Here is a 24,161-nt window from a genome sequence, read left to right as displayed (position 1 = left end):
AGTTATAGTCAGACAATTGGTATTGCCAGCTCTAGTTAGTCTAATAGAGGTTCTTCTTTGGAATTTATCTGAAAGGTAACTGGGGGCAGCATTATTAAGGGCTTTGTGGGTCAGGCACAGCGTCTTGAGCTGAATTTTGTTATCTGTGGATAACCATTTATGTTGGCGTCTGAGGCAAGAAATATGGGTTCTTTTATTAGTACCTAGAGCTGCTCTTAAGGCATTATTTTGTAGTATCTGGAGCTTCCGGATGGTAGTTTTGTTAGCCCCACTGTAAAGGGCATTACAATAGTCGATTCTGGAGAGTATTAGAGCTCTGGCCAGAATCAGACAACTATCATCCGTGAGGAAGGGTTTGCCTGCTCTTAGCAATTTGCAAGTGTAGGACGTGGATGAGTTTAAGGTTTTTATCTGTTTGTCAAAAGACAGTGTGGAATTCAGATAGAAGCCAAGGGTTTTTACCTCCTTGGAGACTTTAATGGGATTCCCATCGATATTGAATGAAGCAAACTCCTGTCCTAGTTTTTTGATATTGGCCTGTGAACCCAGAATCAACAAAGTCTTATCATCGTTCAAGCAAAGGCCATGAGTGGCCATCCATGCTTGGATGATAAGATATACCTTGTTCACCAACTCTGTGTCCTTACTATGATCCCCAGAAAGCGGGAGGAGAATCTGAGTGTCGTCTCCATAATTTGTGTAGGTGACACCCAAAAGGTCCAGATCATCGAACAAAGGCTTGGTGAAGATATTGTAGAGTGTTGGCGAGACACAAGAGCCCTGAGGAACACCACACAGAATAGGGGTCGGGTCAGCAGCTGCCGATGGAGAGAACACTCTCATCATTCTCTCGCTAATAAACACCATACAAGGGTCAAGACAAATCCCTTGTACAATCAAAAGTCCTTGACACATTGCAGAACTTTGCATATTATGAAACAGGCATTTGCACCCGGCTGAGGGAAAGCGGTGTGCAAATTGCCTCAGGCTAACAGGAGTGGCCCAGCGAGGCGAGATCGCCCTTCGGAAGTCTCTGTTTAAAGATTGCCTAGTGTTTTGGGAGGTCTGAGCCCAGATGAGGGGAAACTCACTTAACCGAAGGGGTTGTTTAAAGAGTATTACAAGTGTACGCAGCCTGACATGGGGCTTTAGAGAAAGCCTGACTGAGGACTGAGACCCGGACTCAGGTGAAGGGAGGAACCTAAGGGGTCTAGAAGGACTTTCTGTTCAAAAGTGAGCAACATTGTGATGGCAAGTATGAACCCGAATGAGGGATGTCCAGAATGAGTGGTTGGTCTAAGCCTGACTGAGGGAGGCAGACGATTGAGAGAAGGATCAGAGCCGGCTGAGGGGATCCAACGTTGAAGGGCAATCACCAGACGTAAAGGTTAATAGAATTAACTTTTGTTTTTGTTGTTTTGGTGTATTAGGCCCTCTGAAGCAAGAAACTTTGCATTAGAAGAGACTTGGGCACAGAAGGCCCTGATACTGAGAAAATGTACTGTAGGTTTGTGCTGGTGAAGTACAGGAGTGTGCTGTGATTGAAAATCCCGCCTTGTCCCATGCTAAAAACGTGTGGAAGGGAGACCCCAGCTATAACATATATCATTTTGTGAACACTTCTTTCTTTCTTGTGAACAGGACTGTTTAATTTTTGATGGTCGTAGCTTGCTCCCATCTTAGATTTAGGTTTAGATTTGTTTATCTCACTAATTTTACAGTTTAATAAACACCATTGATCTGTGATCTCTTGTGTCTGTCTTACTGTGATTCCATGCCTTGCTTACAGGACCCATCACTCAACTCCTGTAGAGAGGGATCCTGACCTGCTCCAGACAAGGCCAGAGTGCTGGCCTTATAACAATCATCACAGTAAAACATCCCCAACCGAACATGCTGATAATAACATCCAAAAAGGGACTTCAACGTGTCGTTGTACTTGTTGAATTTGTCATTTTAACTCCAGTCACAGCATAATTGAAAGCAAGTGCTGGATGGAGCATTCCGAGAATATGACATGAATGTTTTGTCATGAAATAGTATCTCCTTGTTATTATTGTCACTGGCTACTGATTGTGTGAGCTGTATTGTGAATAGAGCCCGGACCCAGCTAACAACCAGCAAAGAAACATTCATATTTAGTCAATATTGTCTCTGTGTAGCCTCCCCCATCTCATTCTCAGGCAAGCAGCAGTGTTCTCTTTTATTTCACCTGACTTTCCTGTATGTTTCTCATATTTATTTAGGGTAATCTGTCAGAACCACCACTGTTTTTATTTGTGAGAATGTGCAACCTCCTTACATGTTGTCAGGATATCCAGAAAAATGTAGAGTACATAACCTAAGTATAAACAGGGAATGTGGAGAAGCAAATCTCCATTAACAAGGATGCATAGCCTACACTTAAATATGGTTGGCAGGATGGAAAAAGGTAGCTGTGAGCACTACTTCTGGGTAAACAGAACTAGAAATAGCAGTTATGGCAATGATTACAAGAAATTGACATTTGGAAACATTTTCTTGCTTGCTGTTTGGCTCTGTAGTTACCTATACCTTGCCGCCATTGCAATTTCTTGGGAGGACGTTCCACATGGCTCCCTCTTCTGTGTAGTTTGGGGTTCCTCCCTGAATCTATGTTTGTTGGGGTTTTGTCCTTTGTTTCCATTCTGTTGCATCCGTCTCTTTCCCTCATTCTCTTTCCCTCCTTTACCCCTCACTTGAGTTCACCCCCATTAGTCCATCCTCTTGTGGACTCTTTTTTTTTACTCCTGCACTCCCATCTTTGACCTTCCCCGCTCTTACCTGGCTTAGTGTGTATGAACTCCCCTCAGAGCTCTGCACGCTGACAACTGGCATCCCTCCTTTGCTTGCAGCTTAACAAGCTAGGGCACACACTGCTTTAATGGTCTTGAGAGCCATGCTCCCAAAGGCAAAAACATTTTTTGGACATGGCATCAAATGTCTTACCATCTCTATATGGAGGAACACTTGTGAAGACCACAGACTTCACACCAGCCGCAGCTGCGAGGACTGTGAAACCTCCAAAAATGTAATTCTGCCCTACCATGCGGCAAAGTTGGCGGTAACAGAATTACCGCCAAAAATGTACTGCACCACCAAACCCGTAATGAGGCCCTTATTCCCTAAAAGAAATCTCTTCTGTCTCTGGAAGATGAAACAGAAACCAGATGTGGACATTGACTGAATTATTTAAGGTCTTTAATCATGTTTAAGAATTGTGTGACTTGTAAACTTTGTACTGAACTGCCATATATTAATTGGATCAACTAGGTCTCTTTCATAAAGGCTTTTAACCTCAGTGCTGCTCCCTGTATCCCCTCTGATCTTCCTCCTGCCCCATTCGACGTGTTTTCCAGCATCTTTCGTTGGGATATTTATTTCCTCAGAGAAAAAATTTCCTCTTAACCTTATTGTGTGAGGTCCACTAGAAGTTTGGGTTGGGGATTGTTTGATGTTGCAACACAGATATTAAGATAGATAGCAATTTATGTTTTTGAGACAGACATTTTTGATTAATTTAAGTAGCCAAACAAAAAACAAAACTGGATGAGCTTCTCGTGCCAGACATGGGGAACCGGAGATCCCTGCAAAGCACAGCTAGGTACTTGATCTGAGTTCCTGGCACTTTCCTTTGGCCAATGTGCTACACAAACATTTAAATAGATACAGATCTGTAGGCTTTTCATAACTGCCACTTTATTAATAGATTGAAATGCTAAAATCTACCAAGAATCATGCCTGCAGCGTGTACAAATGCAAATGAAATGTTCGAGAAAATGAGAGCAGGAAGAAAGCGAGCGAGAGAGATAGAGACAGCAAGGGAGTACTTGATATACAGTGAGAGAAAGGAAGAGCAAGAAAGAGGCAGTAAGAGAAGTGGAGAATGAGAGAAGGAGCTAGCGGCCATTAGAGAAAGAGGGACAGAGCAAGAGGGAGAGAGGGCAAGAGAGAAAGAGAGAGTGAGAGAGGGAGGGACACAGAAAGATGGTTTGAATAACAAAGTTGTTAGGTGATTGTCAGTGGGTGCACTGGCTTGCCACAGTAATGATAAAGTGCAGTTCATTAAACACAATAATTGTAAAGTGTGGGTGGTTTCATAATGGTAGTGGCTGTATATATTTGCTTGCATGAGGCCACATTGCCCTGTTTGCCCGTCACCTACCTTTTCTGCACATCCCGGACAGCCCGGCAACATGGAAGTTTCTGTCCATTCACACTGACCAACATCCGACAGGTGACCAAGTTTGCATTTTGGTGAATGCCATGTAAATCCACTTAAACCCCTTGTCACCATCAGTATGACCAAAATGGTATTATGGTGGCAGTGGTCACAGGTGAAAAGGCTCAGATAGTATTCTGAGCTTTTTTTTCTGGGGAACCACAAGGATTCAGGCACTTTTAGGGAGAGAGACACAGGGAATCCCCTTGCTCCCACAGAAAGTAGGCCACAAGTATGGATGAAGAGGCACTCCTGCATCCCTTCATCCACCTTCTTTTCGGGGGAGACTTTTCACAGAAATGGCCCGTTCCTATGTAGTGAACAATTCAAAAAGAAAATGTGTCAAGAATTGGGCTGTGACAGCAGAGTCATATCATTGACAACAGTCATGAGCTGATGAGTGACCATTCTGACTCACAACGCTGCACCCTTTACAATGACTCACAAAACAGATCTGTACTTTCCATGAGATATTTGGGGAGGGATTAATGCACTCATAAGTATACTGGAGAATATTTTCAGATTATTTTGTATAGTCCTGACTTGTAAACAGGATTTCAAATGTAATTTATTAAGAGTAGTTACCATGAGTAACTGCAAGTGCCATCCATGATATAAATTGCTATGAGTTACCCTGCGCAGCTCTGACTTGTTGAAAATAAAGCAAGTGCAAAAATTAGGATGAAACAAGTCCAATTCACAAAGACGTCACTCTAACTTAGTCAGATGTAAATCAGAGTTACTCAAAGTAATTAGCAACCTATTAGAAAACACAGCTTCTTTATCTTTGCTTTCCTTGTCTCTTTTCAAGAAGGGGGTCACTCGGTCTAGGTGCAGTGATTGGACCACACAGTCTACCCATTACAAGTCAGGCAACCGATAACACCTGGCACTTTTTTTGTGTTTCTCCGCTCTTTGGGCTTTCTTGCAAACACAGGTTTTCTCTCTCTGAACCTGTGTCATTATCCAGGTGGCCAAGACATGGCCAACACTTTTGGATCCAGTTCCTGGGGGTGGACCAGTACGGAAGGACTCTAAACCCCTTGCACCCTTTTCCCACACAAACACATTCACACGGACAGGCCGCTCTGGGAGAAAACAGAGTAACACACGAGCAGTATACATGACGTGACCCAATACAATGGTCAGGCGAGGTCAGGCAGTTACTGACCGACACTCACACCTGACTTCCATTAAGCTTCCCCACACGGACAAAAGGCGGACCACGAAAGCGCACTCTGAGCGAGGAAAAGCACACTAGGAAACAGCAGTCTCGAAAACGGCAGCTGAATGAGTGACGAAAGACGGTGAACCATGATGGGCTTGCAAGGAGGGAAATTCCCTTGACCTTTCTGGAAAGAAACCGCTATGATCAAGTGACCCAGCGATTGGACAGTTTAAGGCCCGGAGAAAAGTCTGAAGAATCCTGCATTGCGTGTCAGAGGTAGCCGCGCTCCTCCTACATGACTAATCGAGTTTGGGAGAAGCAGCATGCGCCGCAGTACCGTCCTTGGCTCCAAGAACGAAGTAGCGACAGAAGAATCAACACAGCCGGCGAGTTGGGGAGACCAATACGAGACCGGTCTGTGTTGAAGCCAAGTTGAAGCAGCAACATTGTATACCAAGCGCTGGTATGAACATTGTGTGATGAAAGACGGGAGTGAAGTTGAACTGCTGATGAATGTTTGAACTTTGAAAGAAATACAATATCGTTGACAGAGTGGTCCTGCACACGTGTGTGCTCGACCAAAGGTCTCTGTAAGGTATCCAGTCGAACGGAGGTGGAAGTGAAAGGAAAGAATTGTCAAGAAAATTAAAGAATTGTAAAGAGAAAGATTTTGTGAATCGAAGAAAAGGAAAGAATTGGAAAAGGAAAGTATTGGAAAATGAGATGAAATTGTCTGAGCCCAAATGAGGGAGATCAATTAAGTACATTGTATGAAAGTGGGTCTGATCCCAGCTGAGGGGGATTTGTGGGGGGGAGGGGTTAACAGTAAATCACCCGAGAAATTGTGCTAGTGAAAATCCTGAGAGAAGTGGGTCTGAGCCCGGCAGAGGGGGCTGAACAGTAACAGTTTGTCACACCAGGCCTTCTGAAATAAGAAACTTTGAATGACAGAGACTTTGGCACAGAAGGCCCTGATGCCGTTGTTTTGTACTGCATCCTCGTGCCAGAGAAGCCAGAGTGTGTGCTATGCTCGAGTGTGCTGCCTTGTCCCATGCTGAAAACGTGGGAAAGGGGAGCCAATGGCTCAAATATCCTGACATATCATTTCTTGAACACCTTTCCTTTATTTTGACAAGACTCTACTAGGATTGCATTATTATTATTTGATGGTCGTAGTTTGCTCCCATTGTTAGAATATAATAATAATATGCATCTTGCTTAGCCCTTAAGCTAATCCCTTTTTGCGAACAAAATCCTGTTCTCTTAGTAATGTTCGAAAAGGGGTCGCATTTGTCAGTCATCGAGTAAAAACAAAACGGAAATGTGTTTATGGCTTTTCTGTCAGTCATTACAAGAAAATACTGGGTCTGTGTAGAGGGCATGTTCTAGCCACCTGGCCTTCACTGATAAAATTAGGTTAAATAATATTAAGGACAGGCCCTCCCATTCAGCAAAGTAAGAAAAGCTGTTCCAATATGGTTCCATTCTCTTATCTAAATGCTATGTAAAGACTGACTGCGCTAAGCAGAGGTTAGTTACACACTGAGTCAAAGTGTTCAGCCCTTCCACTTTTGTTAAACGCACAAAAGGTATCTTTTAAAGGTTGTGCAAATAGGGTGACCTTTATAGGAATGAAGGGCAGGTGGATTCTGTGTTTAAGACTTCAAATATAAGTCACTGTTCTGGGAATTGGGGGATAATGTAGATGGTGAAGCTATAAGCAAAGCAGAGATTCTTAACATAGCAAATGAACTCTGTTGAAAATGCAATTTGTCCTGCCCCCTTGGGTTTAGATATGTTATGTATGCAGTTTAACCATATTTGCGTTATTATCTTTTGCAAATGAATAACAAATTACCTATATTGATGCAGGCACCTTTTTTGTATAAATAATGAGACAGTGTACCATTCAGGCACTTCACTTCTCCACTCTCCATGAAATACTGGTCATGGATGAACCTAAAGTCTAATCGAGTGTATGAAATCCGCAAAATAAATCTTACCATGCAATTTTGAAACGCTGTCTCAGATGCTCTACTTTGTTTGAATTATAGTGCTTAGAAGTCTCACCATCTTTAGATTTAGGGTTAGATAGGCGTTTAATCAACCCAGTTGAATGTTCAACACCCATGAACTGTGATCACTTGTATCTGTCTTACAGTTTGATACCATGCCTTCCTTACATTGCCCTCTCCATGTTTAAGCCATGGGTAAGCCTGAGTTACTCATACTAACTTCTTTACTAATCAGCATATGTTTCTCTCCGTCTCATAGTTCTCCTACCTGCTACATTTGTGAGCGCACAGAACCAGTCCCACCCCTATCAAAAGATATATAAAAAAGGGGCCCATTAATACTGGGAGCAGTGGCCGGTGATTCAGTTCACTGTATTGTGTTGTAGAGGGCCCCAGGCATGCCTGCCCACTCAATGCCATACATAAGAATAATTGGTTTGGGGAAAAGGTTAGAGACTGGGTGCTGGAGGACAGGGTATAGGTTTATCAGTGAAACAAAAATGTAATGTGTTGTTGAAAATAAAGCAAATTCCAATATCAAGTAGAAACATTTCTAAAGATGCATAATCATTTTGTAGAAACATATGTATTCAAAAAATGGTACAACTGAATTAGGATGAAAAGCATACCAACATGCATATATTCTTTAAGAATGTTCATCAGATGTGAGGGGGTTTGGACGTAGGGTTAAATGAAAAAAGGGTGGAAATGCAAGTTTACCAATGTCAGACTATATGGGCATGGTTGTCCTTATGTACTGTTGAATTCTATGTTGCTCCAGAGAACATCCCATCCTGTCGGTATTACCGTTTCTTAACATGTATGTTCACCTAAATGTCACAAAATAAATGGAAATCTAATTTTTAACAAAAAAATAGTGAGGCATGGAAGACTTAAGCCTACCGTCAGGAACACATGGTTAAGGTAAGAATAAACACAATGCAAGAGACCCAAAGCATTTCAGTTGTATAAAGTGACTGGCAGAGGCAAACAAACACGGTCAAACAAGACAGATCATAAGTGATTGGTAGGACTAAAACAATCAAATGAGTATCCTGTCTTTCACCTTTCTAAATATCCCAATTGATGCTCAATTATAATTGTTCTTTTACAACGCGCTTAATACCAACAAGTGGTTTCTAAGCATGGGATTGTGATTCAAACCTGTGTTGTGCTGCGTTGTCTTGCTTCCAAGACAAACGCGTTGTCCCTGAGCTATCCTTCCTTCCCCCAAACGTTTCTTCAAGAAACCGAAATCCTATCTTTCCTATTTTATTAGGCATAATTAAAATTACCAGCTGGAGTTCGGGCTCCTTCTTGTACTCCTCCAATGTATCCAGGCAAAAACTTGTGGCATAGATCTGGAATGAACATGTATAGAAAAACCTAGGAGAGAAAAAATATGAATTATTTTTTATAGGTGTCAAGGCATCATGAAGTAGACACAGGCAACAGATTACATTTTAGAAGGAATTGTTTATTTTTCTTATAGTCAGGATTGAGAAAGGCCTAATTTACCCTAGGCTAAGGTGGGATTTCCTTACCTAAAGAAACTAAGCATAGTCTGTGTTAGTAAATTCAATACAAAAGTCTGCCTGTGTCCAAAACCTATACTGTGGGGTACATGTAAAGACCGCTAACAGAAGTCCCTTTCATTTGAATAGCAGGCATTTAAACCCTGCAACAAAAACAGACTGGCTTTTGCTTCTGTTTTCGATGTGAAGTTAAAGAGCCTTGTGGAAAGGGGCCGACCTATCATTATCAATGGACAAGCAGCAGTTTAATTCACAAAAGAAGGAGGAATCAAAGAATCCCGTGACATGGAAAACAGGATTTTTAAACATTGAAAGCAAAAACGGTCTGCACATGTGTTTGCATATAAAAACGGCTTTAAAAAGCAAAAATGGGAAAAGGGCACTGCTCACAGAAAAATGTCAGGAAAGCAAAACCTGATGTGTGGGCTGACCAAAGCAATGTATATTATGTTTCACCCAAAAAACTCCAATGACATTTGAAAACCCTGTTCTGGGCTGAGGGCAAATCTTCACAAAGGAAAGCCCCACTCCAGCCTGGATGTCGCATCTCACATCTAATAACCCTACAATACAATTTGGTGCTGCTAAAGGCGTGAAAATTCAGTATGCTCCAGACCTGCTGACTAGGAAAGCAGGGACTTCAAGAGAAAGCCATCCTTGGCTGGAGCATGACTAAAAGGTGTGAATCCTTGTTGCACCCATTTCAAAGAGCATACCCTAACTTCAAAGAGACTCATAAAAACCTCTGGTCACAGGCTGGCCCAGGGAGACAGATGGCAGTGCTGGGATGAAGCAGCCATCCCATTTGCTAAACAGGAACACTCACAAATAATTTAAAGGACAATTTTCATTTTAGGCATTTTGCGCAGCAACCATACTGTGTATTGATTTCATTTTTATACCATCTTTCATGTAATTTCCAGGAGGTTATGGGGATATAAAATGCATCTACCTGTGACTCTGGGTACTGTAATGGACAGTTAGACTATGTTTCTGGCCGATCTGAACATGTTACAAATGTGAGAGTTGGTGAAAAGGTGGAAAATTAAATTAGGGATATGCTGAAAAACGTACATCTTCATAACTGTTGCGAGTTCTATGAAAACGAAAGAAATGTCACACATGGCCATGCTACATCGTACTAATTTGGTGGTCGGATTATCTAATTCCCCATGATCAGCTAAAACAGAAAATATGTTTCATATGGCAGTTGCTAGTCCAATTATGAAGTTGTGATACATAACTAGTTTTTGGCAAAAAGTTGAAAGGAGAACAAAGGATGATGACAAATGGGAAAAGACAGATGTTGCTCCAAACCCTTAAACAAATCCTGACTGGGGACAGAGAGAGGGTAACTGTCCAATCCTAGTGGCAGGGATTATTGCAGGGTACTTCCCTTAGATTGTAAAATTGGTGATGTCATTTCTGATATATAAGGGGGTATGGGGGACTGTACTAGGACAGACACAAAAACCGGGGAGACAGAAAAAGGAGGACGTAGAGAAGGCTGCTGAAACTTACCATCTTTGAGAGTGCAGTGACCAGACCGCTGCCTTATTTTTCCAGAGTGTCCTGAGATGCAGCTGGCTTTCCTGAACCTTTAACAAAGGCTTGCTATGTAAGTAGCAATAACCCCAGCCCTACATGGTATAAGCCCTTCATTCTTGTAGCATTGCATCCAATATTTCCCTCATTGAAAACCCCAATTGCCAGTGCATTTAAGTCATCACCCCATTTAAGAATCCTTTGTTTGCCCGTGTAGTTCAGTCATCTCCCCATGGATGAATCTCGTTTGCCTGTGTATGTTAGCATATCCCCATTGAAAACCCCTCATTTGTCTGTGTAAATCCTTAGTATTCTTGTGTGCAGGGATGTCAGCAACAAAGGAAACAGTGTTCCAAATAAAGTTCAGAGCTTCTTCCAGCTCTTGGCTTACTTTCTAGCTTCCCCTTCCACAAGTTCAAAACAGTAAAAAAGAAAAGGCCTCAGGGTTCTCTTCGCCAAGAGGTCAGCTCTTCCAGCTTCAAAAGGTCTCAGAGTTCCCTTCTCCAGGAATTACCCACAGTTCACAAAGTCTCGGGGTGCCCTAGCCCAAGAAGTTAGCTCTCTCAGCTTCCAAAATATAACCAGTTCAAATCTCTTGGCTTTCAAGAACAGGTCCGGTTTAACTTCATAATTAGCCAGGCAATGGTTCACACAGATTGCTTTCTTGCTCATTCCCTTCAGCAACCTATTAAAAAACACAGCTTCTTTATCTTTGCTTTCCTTGTCTCTTTTCAAGAAGGGGGTCACTCGGTCTAGGTGCAGTGATTGGACCACACAGTCTACCCATTACAAGTCAGGCAACCGATAACACCTGGCACTTTTTTTGTGTTTCTCCGCTCTTTGGGCTTTCTTGCAAACACAGGTTTTCTCTCTCTGAACCTGTGTCATTGGTCAAAATTAATTTCTGATTCCCCTTGGCAGTCTCTTGGCTTTGCCACAATGTGTTTTCTACACAACTCACTCTGTGGTGTTCACCCTTTTCCAGCATCTTGCTTTCACAGTATTCATAAGTGCTCATCACTTGCTTTTCACTTTGTTCAAAAGCGCTCATCACTTGCTCTGTATTTTCCCTCTGCTCATCATATCTTTTGTTTAGTTCGGTATACAATATTACGTGTTGCACTCTTAAAAGTATTAACAATTTTGCAGCTTGTTCTGCATTCATAAACCCTCAGTTTGGTTCGCAAGACCAACAGTCATAGTTTTCAATTTGTTCGGCATTAACATATGCCTGCTCACAGCCCCTGGAGAACCCCAGTCTGGGTGTTCCCTTTGCTACACTCACTAGTAGGCGGCCGCTCCTTTGGGCGTCTTTTTTCTCTTCTCTGGCTTTCTTTCGCTTCCATTGTGCTTCTCGGGAACCTGGCAAGCAGATCTCGCCGTCTTCAAACCTTGCTGCTTATTGCGCCTAGCTCCACTCTTCCTTCGTGGAAACTAGCAGCGGCCCACAGGGCGTGGGAGTCTTCAGTGTCCCACAGCTCTGGCTGTGAACACAAGGCAAAGGGTACTGCAGGTGTCTCGAACCTCTCATGTTCCGCTCGTGCCCCAGCGTCTCTTCCACCCTTCTGCTACACACAGCATCCTTCCCGGCAGCACCTCTCCAGCCTGCTCCACGTCTGCCTGCCGCGTCCTGTCATCCAGGCAGGTTTCTTTTTTTCTCTGTGGCGGGCCCTCCTTTTATGCACCTTGGGCCTGTTAAATGGTTGCTGATGCAAGTCATTGTGCCTCATTACGAGTCACCCGGTATGGAAATAACGGTGGCGGTAAACCCGCTGCCACCGTTGTTTCCATACTGGGTGCTCTCGAGTCCCGCAGGCGGAGGTGTCATTCCTGCCAGATGGTGCCAGTGTTTCCACTTCCCCATTGAGTCCTATAGGACTCAATGGGAATGGGGACTTACAGAATTCCGCCTCTGGAATTCCCGGGTCACTGGGGTCGTAATGCCCCGGTAATTCCCGGAATCACGGAGGCGGAATGGTAATACGAGTCCGGCGGTAACCTGCCGGTTTTTCCGGCTCGGTTACCGCTGGACTCGTAATGAGGCCCTTTGTCTCCAGTTGCCTGACAATAGTTAAGCCTATTTGATGGACATGCCTGGCTATTGTAATGGTATTCCTCCCCAGTCCTCTCCCTCGTCTCTGTACCAAAGTGATGTGAATGAATGGAAGTATGCATAGCTTCCTGATGTTATTTGCTTGTTTCAACATTGATCTGATATTTCTCTGAGATAATCAGAGGAGGCTTAACATGCGTCCTTCCAATTGATCTCCTCTTCGCCCCAGTATAATAATGACATTTCAGAGGGTACTTTTGAAAGGTAGAGAAGGGGAAGGGTTGGCAATAACCTATAAGGGCTGCTGGGGCTGAAGGTTCATTGTGAAAAGGGAATGGGGAATACCATGTCTCCCCCAAGGACCTCCTCTCCCCACTCCACAAATCTCCTCCACCCAGGTGATCCTCCGTCGCATATCCACTCACAGGGTCAGGTCCAAAAGCGATGGCCTTTCCCTGCCCACCTCAGCAGAGGATGTTGGGGAAAAATAAGTGAGGACTTAGGTTCCTCACATAGGTAAGAGCACAGCTACAGCGCACTGAGGTTTAAAACGTAAGAATCTATTCTTAATATGACTTGTCCCATAATAAAACACGTCCGAAAATGCAGGTACAATAGCTCTCCCAAATTTGAATTTCAAGGTTTTGCCAGGTCACCCAGTTCCAACATCCTGACACTTTAGAGTAAATGCCGTGGTTTCCTTTGTGGGGCAAAACTGCTAGTTGAGCTTTCTGACAATGGGCAACCCTCTCTGTAGGGGTTCAACCAGTGAAAGCCCAGCTTATGTTTTGGGGGGCGGAATACCCAAAGGACGAGTGACAGACTTAGGGAACCACCCCTAGACATAGTGCTCCACCATTGTGTACAAGTAGCAGAAAACAAACACTTAGGCGCCAGGCTCATAAAGCTAGACATGTGTTCGAGTGTTTTAAGGTGCACTTACCTGATGCAGACCATGCTGCTACATCCAGGCCCTCTTGAGGCCTGAATGGAACTACTTTCTTTACCTGTGGACCTACTTTCCCCTGGGTGTGGTCGGGAGAGGATACATACCTGATCGGTGGAAGGATACATACCTGGAACTTCTTCCAAAGCTATTTAAACCACGCCCGATCAGCAACTCACGCTTCGCGTTGTTCTGCTCCTCGCAGCTGGACGCTCACCGTGTCAGCTCCTGCATCTGGACTTCAGCCACGCCTGTCAGCATCCTGGGTCACCTGCTAAGAGAGAATTGGAGAGAAAGAAGACCTTACCTGCTAAAGCTGCATCACAGAGACTTCACACCGACGATCCTGAAAGGGAAGACATCATTTTAAAAGCATTTCGCTTCGATCGCTGCAGCGCTGCATTTCACTCACCTTTCCTGGGCACCTCCATCTTCAGCAGCGATCATCCGGATCCGCAGCCACTCCCCAGAGCCTAGAGAGAAAAAGACAAGAACACAAGGTGAGAGAAGGAAGGGAATAGGAAAAGCTCAGTTTCCTTCTAAGACTTACCTGTTGGGTCATTCCCATTTCATTTCGGGTCCTGCCGCTTCCTGGCATTCCGGACCCCGGCCCCTATGGGGAAAAAAGACATTGAATGAGCGAATGCAAAAACATTACCCGTACGCTCATCCAGAACTTACCTGTCATTTACTGGAACTGCACATTTCACTTCGGGTCGGCGCCATATCTCCGGCATTCCGAACCCCGGCCCCTAAGGGGAAAAAGACATAAGCGTTAGCGCTTGCTGCAATAAGACAATGAACATTATTATTAAGCTTGAACTTTTGAACTTGCTACAGAACTCTTACAGTGCCTTACCTGAATAGTCAAGCTTATTTGAACTCCCATCAAACCTCAATCCAGTGAAGTAACTGGGTTTCAACGCGCCCCTGCATCAGAAGCAGGATGGAGAACTCATCCTTCCAGACCCTAAGGTGAGACTTCACGGGGAATAGAGGAAGGGTATCGTGGAGGGTTGGAAGGGAGTGGGAGGCTTGAGCATTATTCCGTCAGTAGGTAATACTCCCTTTTCACGCACAGGGGAATATTCCTGCGAGCCGGAGAAGCCAGAGTAGAGGGGCCCTTCCTGTCCATCTTCAGAGTCCTGCGCTTCACCATTGAAGAAGCATCAGCACTCGAAGCCAGACCTGCGCCTCTGTGGGAATCAGGTGAGCGTTACAGAACGCGAAGACTACCCACAATTTCCCACCCGGGCGCTATGGAGACTTCCGAGAATGACCAGCTGGCCCAGCTTTTGGGGGAATTACGGGCAGAGGTGCACTCAGCCCGCCAGGAGACTAACGCTCTCAAAAGAGAACTGATCTTATCCAAGGAAAGAACAGATGACCTAGCCAAAAGGTTATTACAGGCCCAGGCAGGGCACACTCCTTTACCTAATTCCAGAGACATTTCCACATCAATGAGTTTGAGTAACCCGGTACAAATTAATCTACCTGGACACATGCCTTTGGCCTCGCCTGAACGTTTTGCGGGGGATCCCAAGAAATATGCCGTCTTTATGAACCAATGTCGTTTACACTTTCTGTGCAGACCCGGAGCCTTCCCTAACGATCAGACCAAGGTAGCCTTTATACTATCTTAACTCAGTGGCAGTGTACCGATTGGTCTATTCCATTGGTAAATCAGGATGATCCCATTCTCCAGGATTGTCAGGGCTTCCAGGCCAGCATGGAAAGATTGTTCGCTCGACACTCTCAAGGACAGGCCCTTGATAACGAACTGCTATCCTTACGACAAGGTAATCAGGATCTTCTGTCCTACATTGCCACCTTTAACAGACTGGTTGTGGAAACTGGATTGCCAGAAAAAAAAAGGATCACATTGTTTCATCGAGGCCTGCGGGGAGAGCTAAAGGATGTTCTAGCTCAGATAGTAAACCCACCCCAGGTCTGCGCAGACTACATAGACTTGGTGGTTCAACTTGATCACAGACTTCAAAATAGAAAAGCAGATCGGTTTAAGTATGAAAACCGAGTACCGATTAAAACCCACGCTAACTCCAAGAGTACCGACGTATCTGAACCTATGCAAATCGGTGGCGTTAAAGGACCATTAACGCAGAAAGAACGAGAGAGAAGGTGGCAAATGCAACTTTGTCTGTATTGCGGGACTTCCGGTCACTTTCTTCGAAATTGTCCAGTTAAACCACTTAAGAAGGTGGTTGGAGCTACTGATAAGGAATTATTGACACCTGATTCGGGAAACGACCTAGCCCGACAAGCGTAGGGGTCCGCTTGCCGAGCTTGAAAACTAACTCTTTGACCTCGCATTTTGTCATGCCAATGGTGCTCGTGAACCCAAAACAGCCTCAGCAGTTGCATGCTATAAAAGCATACATCGACAGTGGAGCTATTGGAAATTACATAGACCGTGAATTGGCTTCCAGGATCAAGCTTCCTCTCCGCCCGAAAGTAACCAAAGATGTCATTACTACAGTAGATGGAACCGAAATAGCCTCAGGGCCAGTAACGCATTCCACTGTTGAAGTGACTCTGGTGGGTCAGGATGGACATCGGGAAGCAATCGTGTTTGATGTGATCAAGGCCCCACAATTTCAAGTAATTCTTGGAATTCCTTGGTTAGAAACACATAAGCCCAGAATTGACTGGCGAGCAAAGAAGATAGGTTTTCCTGATTGTGAACCAACTTGTTATTCAAGAAATCCAGCTATGGGTCTAGCCTCAGCAACTTCCACCCCTGTACAGCTACCGTCAGAATACCAAGAATTCCAAGACGTTTTTCAGAAAGAACAGGCTAACACGTTACCTCCCCATCGGTCTTATGATTGCCAAATCGATCTGGTACCCAATGCTCAACTACCTTGTAGTAGGATTTATGCTCTTACAGAACCTGAGAACCTGCATTTGCGTCAGTATTTAGATCAGTACCTAGCCAATGGTTTTATTCGCCCGTCCAAGTCTCCTGTCTCTTCAGCTCTGTTCTTCGTGCCGAAAAAAGAAGGCGACCTTAGAACGTGTATAGACTATCGCGCCCTAAATCAAATAACGATTAAGAATCGTTATCCTCTGCCCTTGATCCCTGAGCTTATCGACCAGGTGAAAGACGCTTGTGTGTACACCAAGTTAGATCTCCGAGGAGCTTATCACCTGGTGCGCATAAAAGAAGGCGACGAATGGAAGACTACATTCCGCACCAAATTTGGGCTCTTCTGAGTATCAGGTGATGCCCTTCGGGTTGTGCAATACACCTGCCGCCTTTCAGTACTTTATGAATGATGTTCTTCGGGAACTTATCGATGTCTGTGTCATTGTTTACATTGACGACATCCTGGTGTACTCTTCTTCAGAATCTGATCACAGAAAACATGTTAGGGCAGTTCTTGAGAAATTGCGCCAGCACAGACTATTTGCAAAACTCAAAAAATGCGTTTTTCATACCACAGAAGTTGAGTTTCTCGGATTCATCCTGACACCTCAAGGAGTCCGAATGGACTCGCGAAAGGTGGACGCCATCCTCAAATGGCCATCTCCTAGCTCGGTGAAGGGAGTTCAGAGCATGCTCGGCTTTGCCAATTTCTATCGAAGATTCATCCCGGAATTTTCCCGAACAGTCCAACCCATCACCGCTCTCCTAAAAAAAAAAAACGCTTCGAATGGACTCTTGAAGCCGAACAAGCCTTCCAGGACCTGAAAACCAAATTCACCTCTGCACCTGTACTGAAACACCCGCACCCAGATCTCCCGTACATAGTGGAAACCGATGCATCCAGTTCGGCCATGGGAGCTGTCCTGTCGCAAAGAGACCCAAAAACTAACCAACTACACCCAGTGGCCTTTTGGTCCAGAAAATGTTCTCCTCCTGAAATCAACTACGCAATTACCGATAAAGAGTTACTGGCCATCAAATCTGTTTTCAAGGCTTGGCGTCCCTATCTTCTCGGGGCAAGACACACCATTACCGTAATTACGGACCACAGAAACTTACAGTATTTAAAGACGGCCAAAGCTCAATCTTCACGACAACTCCGATGGGCTCTATTCTTTGCGGAATTTGATTTTGTAATTCAAGACCCCACACCCACCAGACACCCCATGCTTAAGATGTCCCAGCTACAAATAATGTTCTCTGTAAAACGCTCTGCTGCTCTTGTAGCCGGTCAGGCTATTCAAAATGCCTGCAATTAATAGCCTTCATCTCTGATAGTAGGATAAAAATAACACTTTGGAGGAGCAGGTAGACGCCATCCCGCCAGTTCCCACCCCGTTGCCGCCGTCATATTGGAACAGTCGGAGAAAAGCTATAGCTGGGAACCCCTACATCGTTCCTATACCGCACTCAGACGACCATATAGAATGTACCCTCGCACTGAAAATGTGGAAGGATGTTGTATGTTGTATGGAAGAATGCCACATGGAAGGATGTCGCTTGCCAAGATGTCAATCTGAAAAGGACAAAGTGATGTAATGAAGGAGATATATGAACTAAGAGTAACATGTACCTTAAGCTAAAGTAATCATGGATCTATAGAAAATTAAGTAACTCACTGGCCAATAACTGTAAATATGCAGTAATAACATATAGAAAGAAAGCTTATAGAGGCTTGCTATAGAGGAATATATAACGTGGCAAGGACGGCTATATTAGGAAAATGGATGCTGGCTTGTGTTGAATTTAACCAAGCTACCTCAGAGACAGGCCGAGGCTGTAAGAATCAGGAGACACATGAAAAGTTGTGTGCAGAGCCGACGATGAGTCAAGGTTGGCCTCAAGTTAACAATACTATTTTCAAGGGATAAGCACAGAGCACAAAGGGAGTACACGGATAAGCTCTGAATGTCGGACATTCTTCATAGATAGGATGAAAACATCTGTGAGAACCAAACAGTTTGTCGATTAAAAATGCACAAAGTTAATATTAGATAAAGTGATCAAGTCTCTAGAGGACAAGAGGAGCAACAGCACCTTGCATAAATTGAATCAAATAGCAGTAATGGAAGTATGTATAAAATGGACAAAGTTGTGGTCTCTTCACATGTAACTCTGAAGTCAAAAACAATGGCTATTCATTAGAGCCTTAAGCTAATATAGTGGTGTGCTCACACTCCCTTGAATGTTCCAGGACAGTGAACAGGCACAAGGTCAACTACAAAAGGAAGATTTGTGGCCTACTGAGAAGAGATGATGGACTAATTGGGAAAATGGGGAGTAGCCTAATGGGATTCAAACACCAAGGTTTTGTTTCACGCAAGTGCTGCTAAGGAATCAAAAGTCCAATGTTGGGATAGTATGCCAACCAATCAGTGGGGTTGAGGGACAACCTAATATACCATGTTGCAGAAGCCAATCCACTGTTGTTATGTTCACTAGAATCAGTATTATACGTATGTAGAGGTAGTTGAAGGCGTCCCCTACAGATAAGGGGTAGCCAATGATACACTTATCCTTAAATGTGCTATAAGTAGATATGTTCCATTCACCAATCCCTTCCCTTGTTAGGTTTTGTATTTTGCCAAGTAGAATGACGTTATAGATGATGCATATTGGGGTATAAGACCTCCATGCCATCAAGTCTGTTTGACAGTGTGCTAGCATCAGTCCAATAGCTGCCATTTGACACTGATTTATTCAATTGATAATAAAGTAGTACTTTGCCATATTCTTTGAGTCTGTCTGATTATTTGGTCTGAGATCTATTATTGTAATTCCATCTATCACAAAAGACACTTCAAGGTGCTAGAGCACATTTTCCTAGCGGTGCGGATGGTTGACCTAGTCCAGATCCAGACCCCCGGATGCTCGGCTACTCCTGCCATTAGCCAGAAGACCACAGAGTTTCCTGTGGAGATCGGTGTGCAGAGTCACGTGTGAAGATTTGGTCGGCAAGTCCCCCTTTGATGAAATTCCAGTACAGTCCCCCAGGTTCCCTGTGGATGAGAGGCGAACTGGTCGGTTGAGTGAGAGTCGATGCCGGAAGACTCGAACTGAGTCACGGATGTAAGTACAACAAAGAAAGTGGCAAAGCAGGGGGAGGGATTGTGTTGTAAATAATAGGTGTACAAAGTAACAAGATTTTTGGGGGATAATATAAAGAGAAATAGATACCTCGATTCCTGGTTCCAAGGGGACAGAAGTGTACGCAATAAGGTAAAGGGTATTGAGGATTCATGAGGCAAGGTCCGCAGAAGAGTGCATATCAAACTCCAGAATGGAGTGAAACAGAGAAGAGATACATTTACTAAGATAGTAAAGGAAGGTGTACACAGTAAAACAAATTAAAAGTGCACGTGTGGGGTTATAAAATTGTCAATATAAATCTTTTGTTGTGTCTGGACTGATGAATATAAAACAATAGTAAAAAATTAAAGAGATTGGTAGAAAGTGTAAACGAAGGAGGAAACAAAAAATAATAAAGTGAACAGTTAAAATATATCCCAATTGGGATTATAAACACTGATTGGTGCCTCCGCCAATTGATCAGAGTGGAATATTTGATCAAATAAAGAACCGAATAAAACAACGGTTAAGTATGAACGATCAAAACCGATCTGTCCTCATGGGGGAAACATCTCTTTTACATTTATGTATGTAAGACATTATCGAGATATACAGTGAAAATAAGGAAGTACCATTCGGAATGGGTTAGAGGCATGACCAATAAAACACTCATGCCATGGTCTCAGGAGGGTTTGCTGTCAAAATACGTATTACGGCATATGACATATTTGCATGCCACATATAAGTGAAAAAAGCTGCAAAAAAGACTAGCCATTTTAGAACTTTGGAAAATGTACCAGAGTGAGAAGCAAGATCCAGCCTATAGGGAGTTGATGCTCAATCAGCATAAAGGAGAGGATAAAATGTCTTCGGCTCCCCTTTCCCCTCCTAAGGAGAAGAGTCCAGATACAGAGAAGAGATTTTACCCTTTAAAAGAATTAAAAGCAGTAGCAGGGTATTTTAATCCAACGTATGTGCCCCCTGCTTATAGTAGCAAGGATAATGCGGAAGAGATCAAGAGCAGAGAAGGAACAAGTTACTTACCTGTAACTATTGTTCTCCAGCATGGTTCTGGCATGGATTCTCATACTCGAATATTTCCTGGCGCCAGGCCGGGAATCCTCAGTAAAAGAAAAAACAATTTCACTTTTGCTTCCAAACTGTATTTCTCCTCTAAACCAATCGCTGCACTCTGAGCTGCAAAGGAAATTGCTGCAAAGGCACCCACAGCATGTACAACCGCAGCAAGCACAGATACAGCAGGCTATGGTACCACAATGGAACATGACCACAGGAGTCCAACAGGCACCCACACCCAAAATGGGGAGTGTGACTGATAGGAGGAAATCCTTTCACAGGTACAGGGATTAATTTATATCCACAATAGGACAGCACACAGAGGTATTTGATGTGTTCAGTACTATCCGTGACACCAGACCCCCAAGCGGAAACAAGGGTCAAGGTGATGATAGGGGGAAATAGATTTTCACTTCTAGTAGACACTGGAGCCAATCGCTCCTGTGTTCTCGAGGGAAAATATCCAATGTCAGGTACTGCCATGAATGCTCAGGGGCGATGAGTTTAGTTCCTTTTACAGACGAATTAGCAATTTCTATAGGAGAACATGACATGTCAATGACATTGTTATACTCTAGGCAGAACGCAGTTAACATATTGGGACGTGACTTAATGACAAAGCGAATAGTGACAAAGGAATAGTGTGCTCTACTCCAGGGATAGATACAATATATGAATGTGGGAGAGTTTATATTATCCTTTACAAGCCAGAAAGCATTACAAGGAGTGCCTTTAGATTCAGAAGTATTTTTGTATGGAGTCACTATTTTATTGTCATGGCTACTCAGGTTGGCAGGTAAAATATTGAGAATACTGGATGAATTTTTGTTCAGTCCACAAATCCCCATGGACAATGAGGAAGGGCAGATCATTCCCTTAGAGTTAGTAGCAGCAGGGGTCAGAGAAGAAAAGGGTGATGCTTCATGGGACAGATGAAGAAGGAAGGGGATGGAGGACAGTGATAGCTCTTAGTGAAGGATACAGGTTGACAGACGAAGAACTGTTTAGAGATGACTATTCTGGATGAACTAGTGTTTTTTATAAGTAAAGAATATAGAAATACCACAAAGAATGGTGTTGGTAAAAAGAAGACCGTTGTTCTTTCAGGAAGACTTAGGGAAAGTGCTGGAGATCTTACAGAATACCAGCCCATATGATGTGGGTTTATTAAAAGGGATAGGTGCAGTTAAAATTAAATTAAAGCCAGGAGCTCTGTTACCACGAGCAAAGCAATACCCTATGTACAAAGAGGTGGATGAAGGTATATTTTGAGACCATTTCCGCTTTAATGAAGCAAGGCATATCAGATTCATCATGTACCACGGACATGTACCCTGTGAAAAAATCAAGGGAGGTGTCATGGAGATTTATTTAGGACCTTCGCCCTCTAAACAATATAGTCGAAGCCGAGTTCCTTTAGTTCCAAATCCTGCGACAATATTGTGTAACATCCCATCTAAGGCTAAATATTTGACAGTTGTAGATTTAAAAAATGCATTATTTTCGATTCCCCTTCATGAAGATTCACAAGATTTGATTTCCTTTTTCTATAGAACGATCCGTCTGAAACATTCTTGTTTGCCCCAGGGGTACGGTGAATCCCCTTCCATCTTTAACAGAGTGCTCCATATGGGCCTGGGTAATCTCCAACTTGAAAGAGCAATAATTCAGTATGTGGATGACATTTTGGTGTGTAGTGAGACGGAGGATAGGTGAAGAGAAAACTCATAACCATGTTCTCAGAGAAAGGATACAAGGTAGACAAGGAGAAATTACAATATTGTCAGGAAGAACTCTTGTACATACGACATTAGAACATGGACATAAACCACTGGCATACTATACAGTGGAATTTTAGATCCAGTAATGAAGGGACACTGTCCCTATGAGCAATATTTAGCTGCTGCTGCATTCATAATTGAAAAAGCTTCAAGTATAACGATAGGGTGCCCAATGACATTTGTAGAGCATGCATTAATCACAATTTTAGAGAAACACATTGACCACACAAAGAGCATCGGGGTACGAGGTGATTATTTCCAACCCTGTCATCAAAATTGTTAAATGCAAGACAGTGAATCCAGCAATATTTATAGCAGAACCAGTAGGAGGATGATTATGTACATGATTGCACAACGTATACTGAGAATTATAACAAAATCCCCCAAGCTAGAGAAAATGCCATCGGGAGGGGGGGGGGTGTTGTTTTTTATTGATGGTCCTTCGAAAATTGACCAGATGACTGGGGAAAGGCCTACTGAAGCAGTAGTAGTGAAATTGAATAGACAAGGTGAATTTGAGGTAGTAAGGAGCATGATATTGTCTTTGAATCATTCAGCACAGGCTGCAGAATTAGTGCCGCTCATTGAAGCACTGTGGAGTTTTGAGAATGAGAAAGTAACAGTGTACTTTAAGCTGCCTATGTGACATTTACTGTACACGCCGGTTTGTCACCCTGGAAAAGGAGGAGCTACCTCTGCGCAGACGGCACTCCAGTGCAACATGCAGCTCTATTGGATAGGTTTATAGAAGCATTGAGTCTCCCATTGACCCTAACAGTTGTAAAATGCTCAGCGCATTCTAAACAAACATATTTAATTTCCCACAGAAATTAAGCCGCAGACGTAGGCGCCAAAACAACTGCCTATTATCCACCCACAACTAGTTTAGAGAAAGAAAACATTAAACAAATGACAAGACAATGCATGTTAGCAAAAGGAGGGCTTTAACATGCTGTCTATTGTTCAGTTAATTAAAATACAAGGTCGAGCTCCACAAGAAGAACAGGATTTACAGAGAAAGCAGGAATGTTCTTTATCCCCCACTAAGGCAATTTGGAGACAGGATAGCACTGGAAAGCTGGTTATGCCTATAGCATTATTGAGAGTAGCGCTGGAGCAGCTTCATTACCCAGCACACACGACTCGAGAGACTCTAGCTGCAACAAGTGCATAAGAGTGGTTCACACCCAATCTTCTGGAACATGTGGCACAGTTCGTTGAGAATTGCATAGCGTGCCAGAAATTCACTGCAGGGCACACTTTGTGAACAGTGAGTGGAGCAATCCCTAGAGCCAATGGCCTATTTCAATATCTGCATATAGATTATGTAGATATGCTACAAATATGCAACAGCTACAGGTATTTGCTGGTCGTTGTATGCTCTTTCTCTAGATGGATAGAGGCAGGTCCATGCACACCCCCTGATGCCCGGTATGCTGCCAAGTTCCTTCTACGCGAGGTGTTCCCCAGGTGGAGGGTGTGCTAGGTTTTGCGGTCTGACAATGGACCGCATTTTGTAAATGAGTTGTTTGAGCTGATAGTATTTCTGTTAGGTATAAAACACAAGTTCTCCTCTGCTTATCACCCACAGGCAAATGGCGTGAGATTAAACAAATTATTAAAGAAGCGCATGGCAAAGTTAAAGATCAGTTTGAATAAGGGATGGCTACATTGCCTGCCCCTTGCCTTATATGCCCTTAGAAATTAGCCTGGATCAGTTCACAATATAACTCCTCATAAGTTGGTGATTGGACGCTGTATGAGAACTCCACTGACTCCTCCAAC

The 24,161-nt window shown here is 43.6% G+C and overlaps 1 protein-coding gene across 1 annotated transcript in view; it reads right to left on the bottom strand.

Moving 5' to 3' along the window:
- Nucleotides 1-24,161, bottom strand: part of DHCR7 (7-dehydrocholesterol reductase) — a 256,158-nt gene that overhangs the window by 114,822 nt on the left and 117,175 nt on the right. The window contains exon 4 of the mRNA XM_069623455.1: nucleotides 8,719-8,809. Coding sequence (XP_069479556.1) covers nucleotides 8,719-8,809 — 91 coding nt within the window. The remainder of the gene's footprint in view (nucleotides 1-8,718; nucleotides 8,810-24,161) is intronic.

The sequence above is a fragment of the Ambystoma mexicanum genome, chromosome 11 (genome assembly GCF_040938575.1).
Source record: "Ambystoma mexicanum isolate Mex_15411 chromosome 11, UKY_AmexF1_1, whole genome shotgun sequence".
Classification (NCBI taxonomy): domain Eukaryota; kingdom Metazoa; phylum Chordata; class Amphibia; order Caudata; family Ambystomatidae; genus Ambystoma; species Ambystoma mexicanum.
This window is presented reverse-complemented; position numbering and strand designations above follow the sequence as displayed.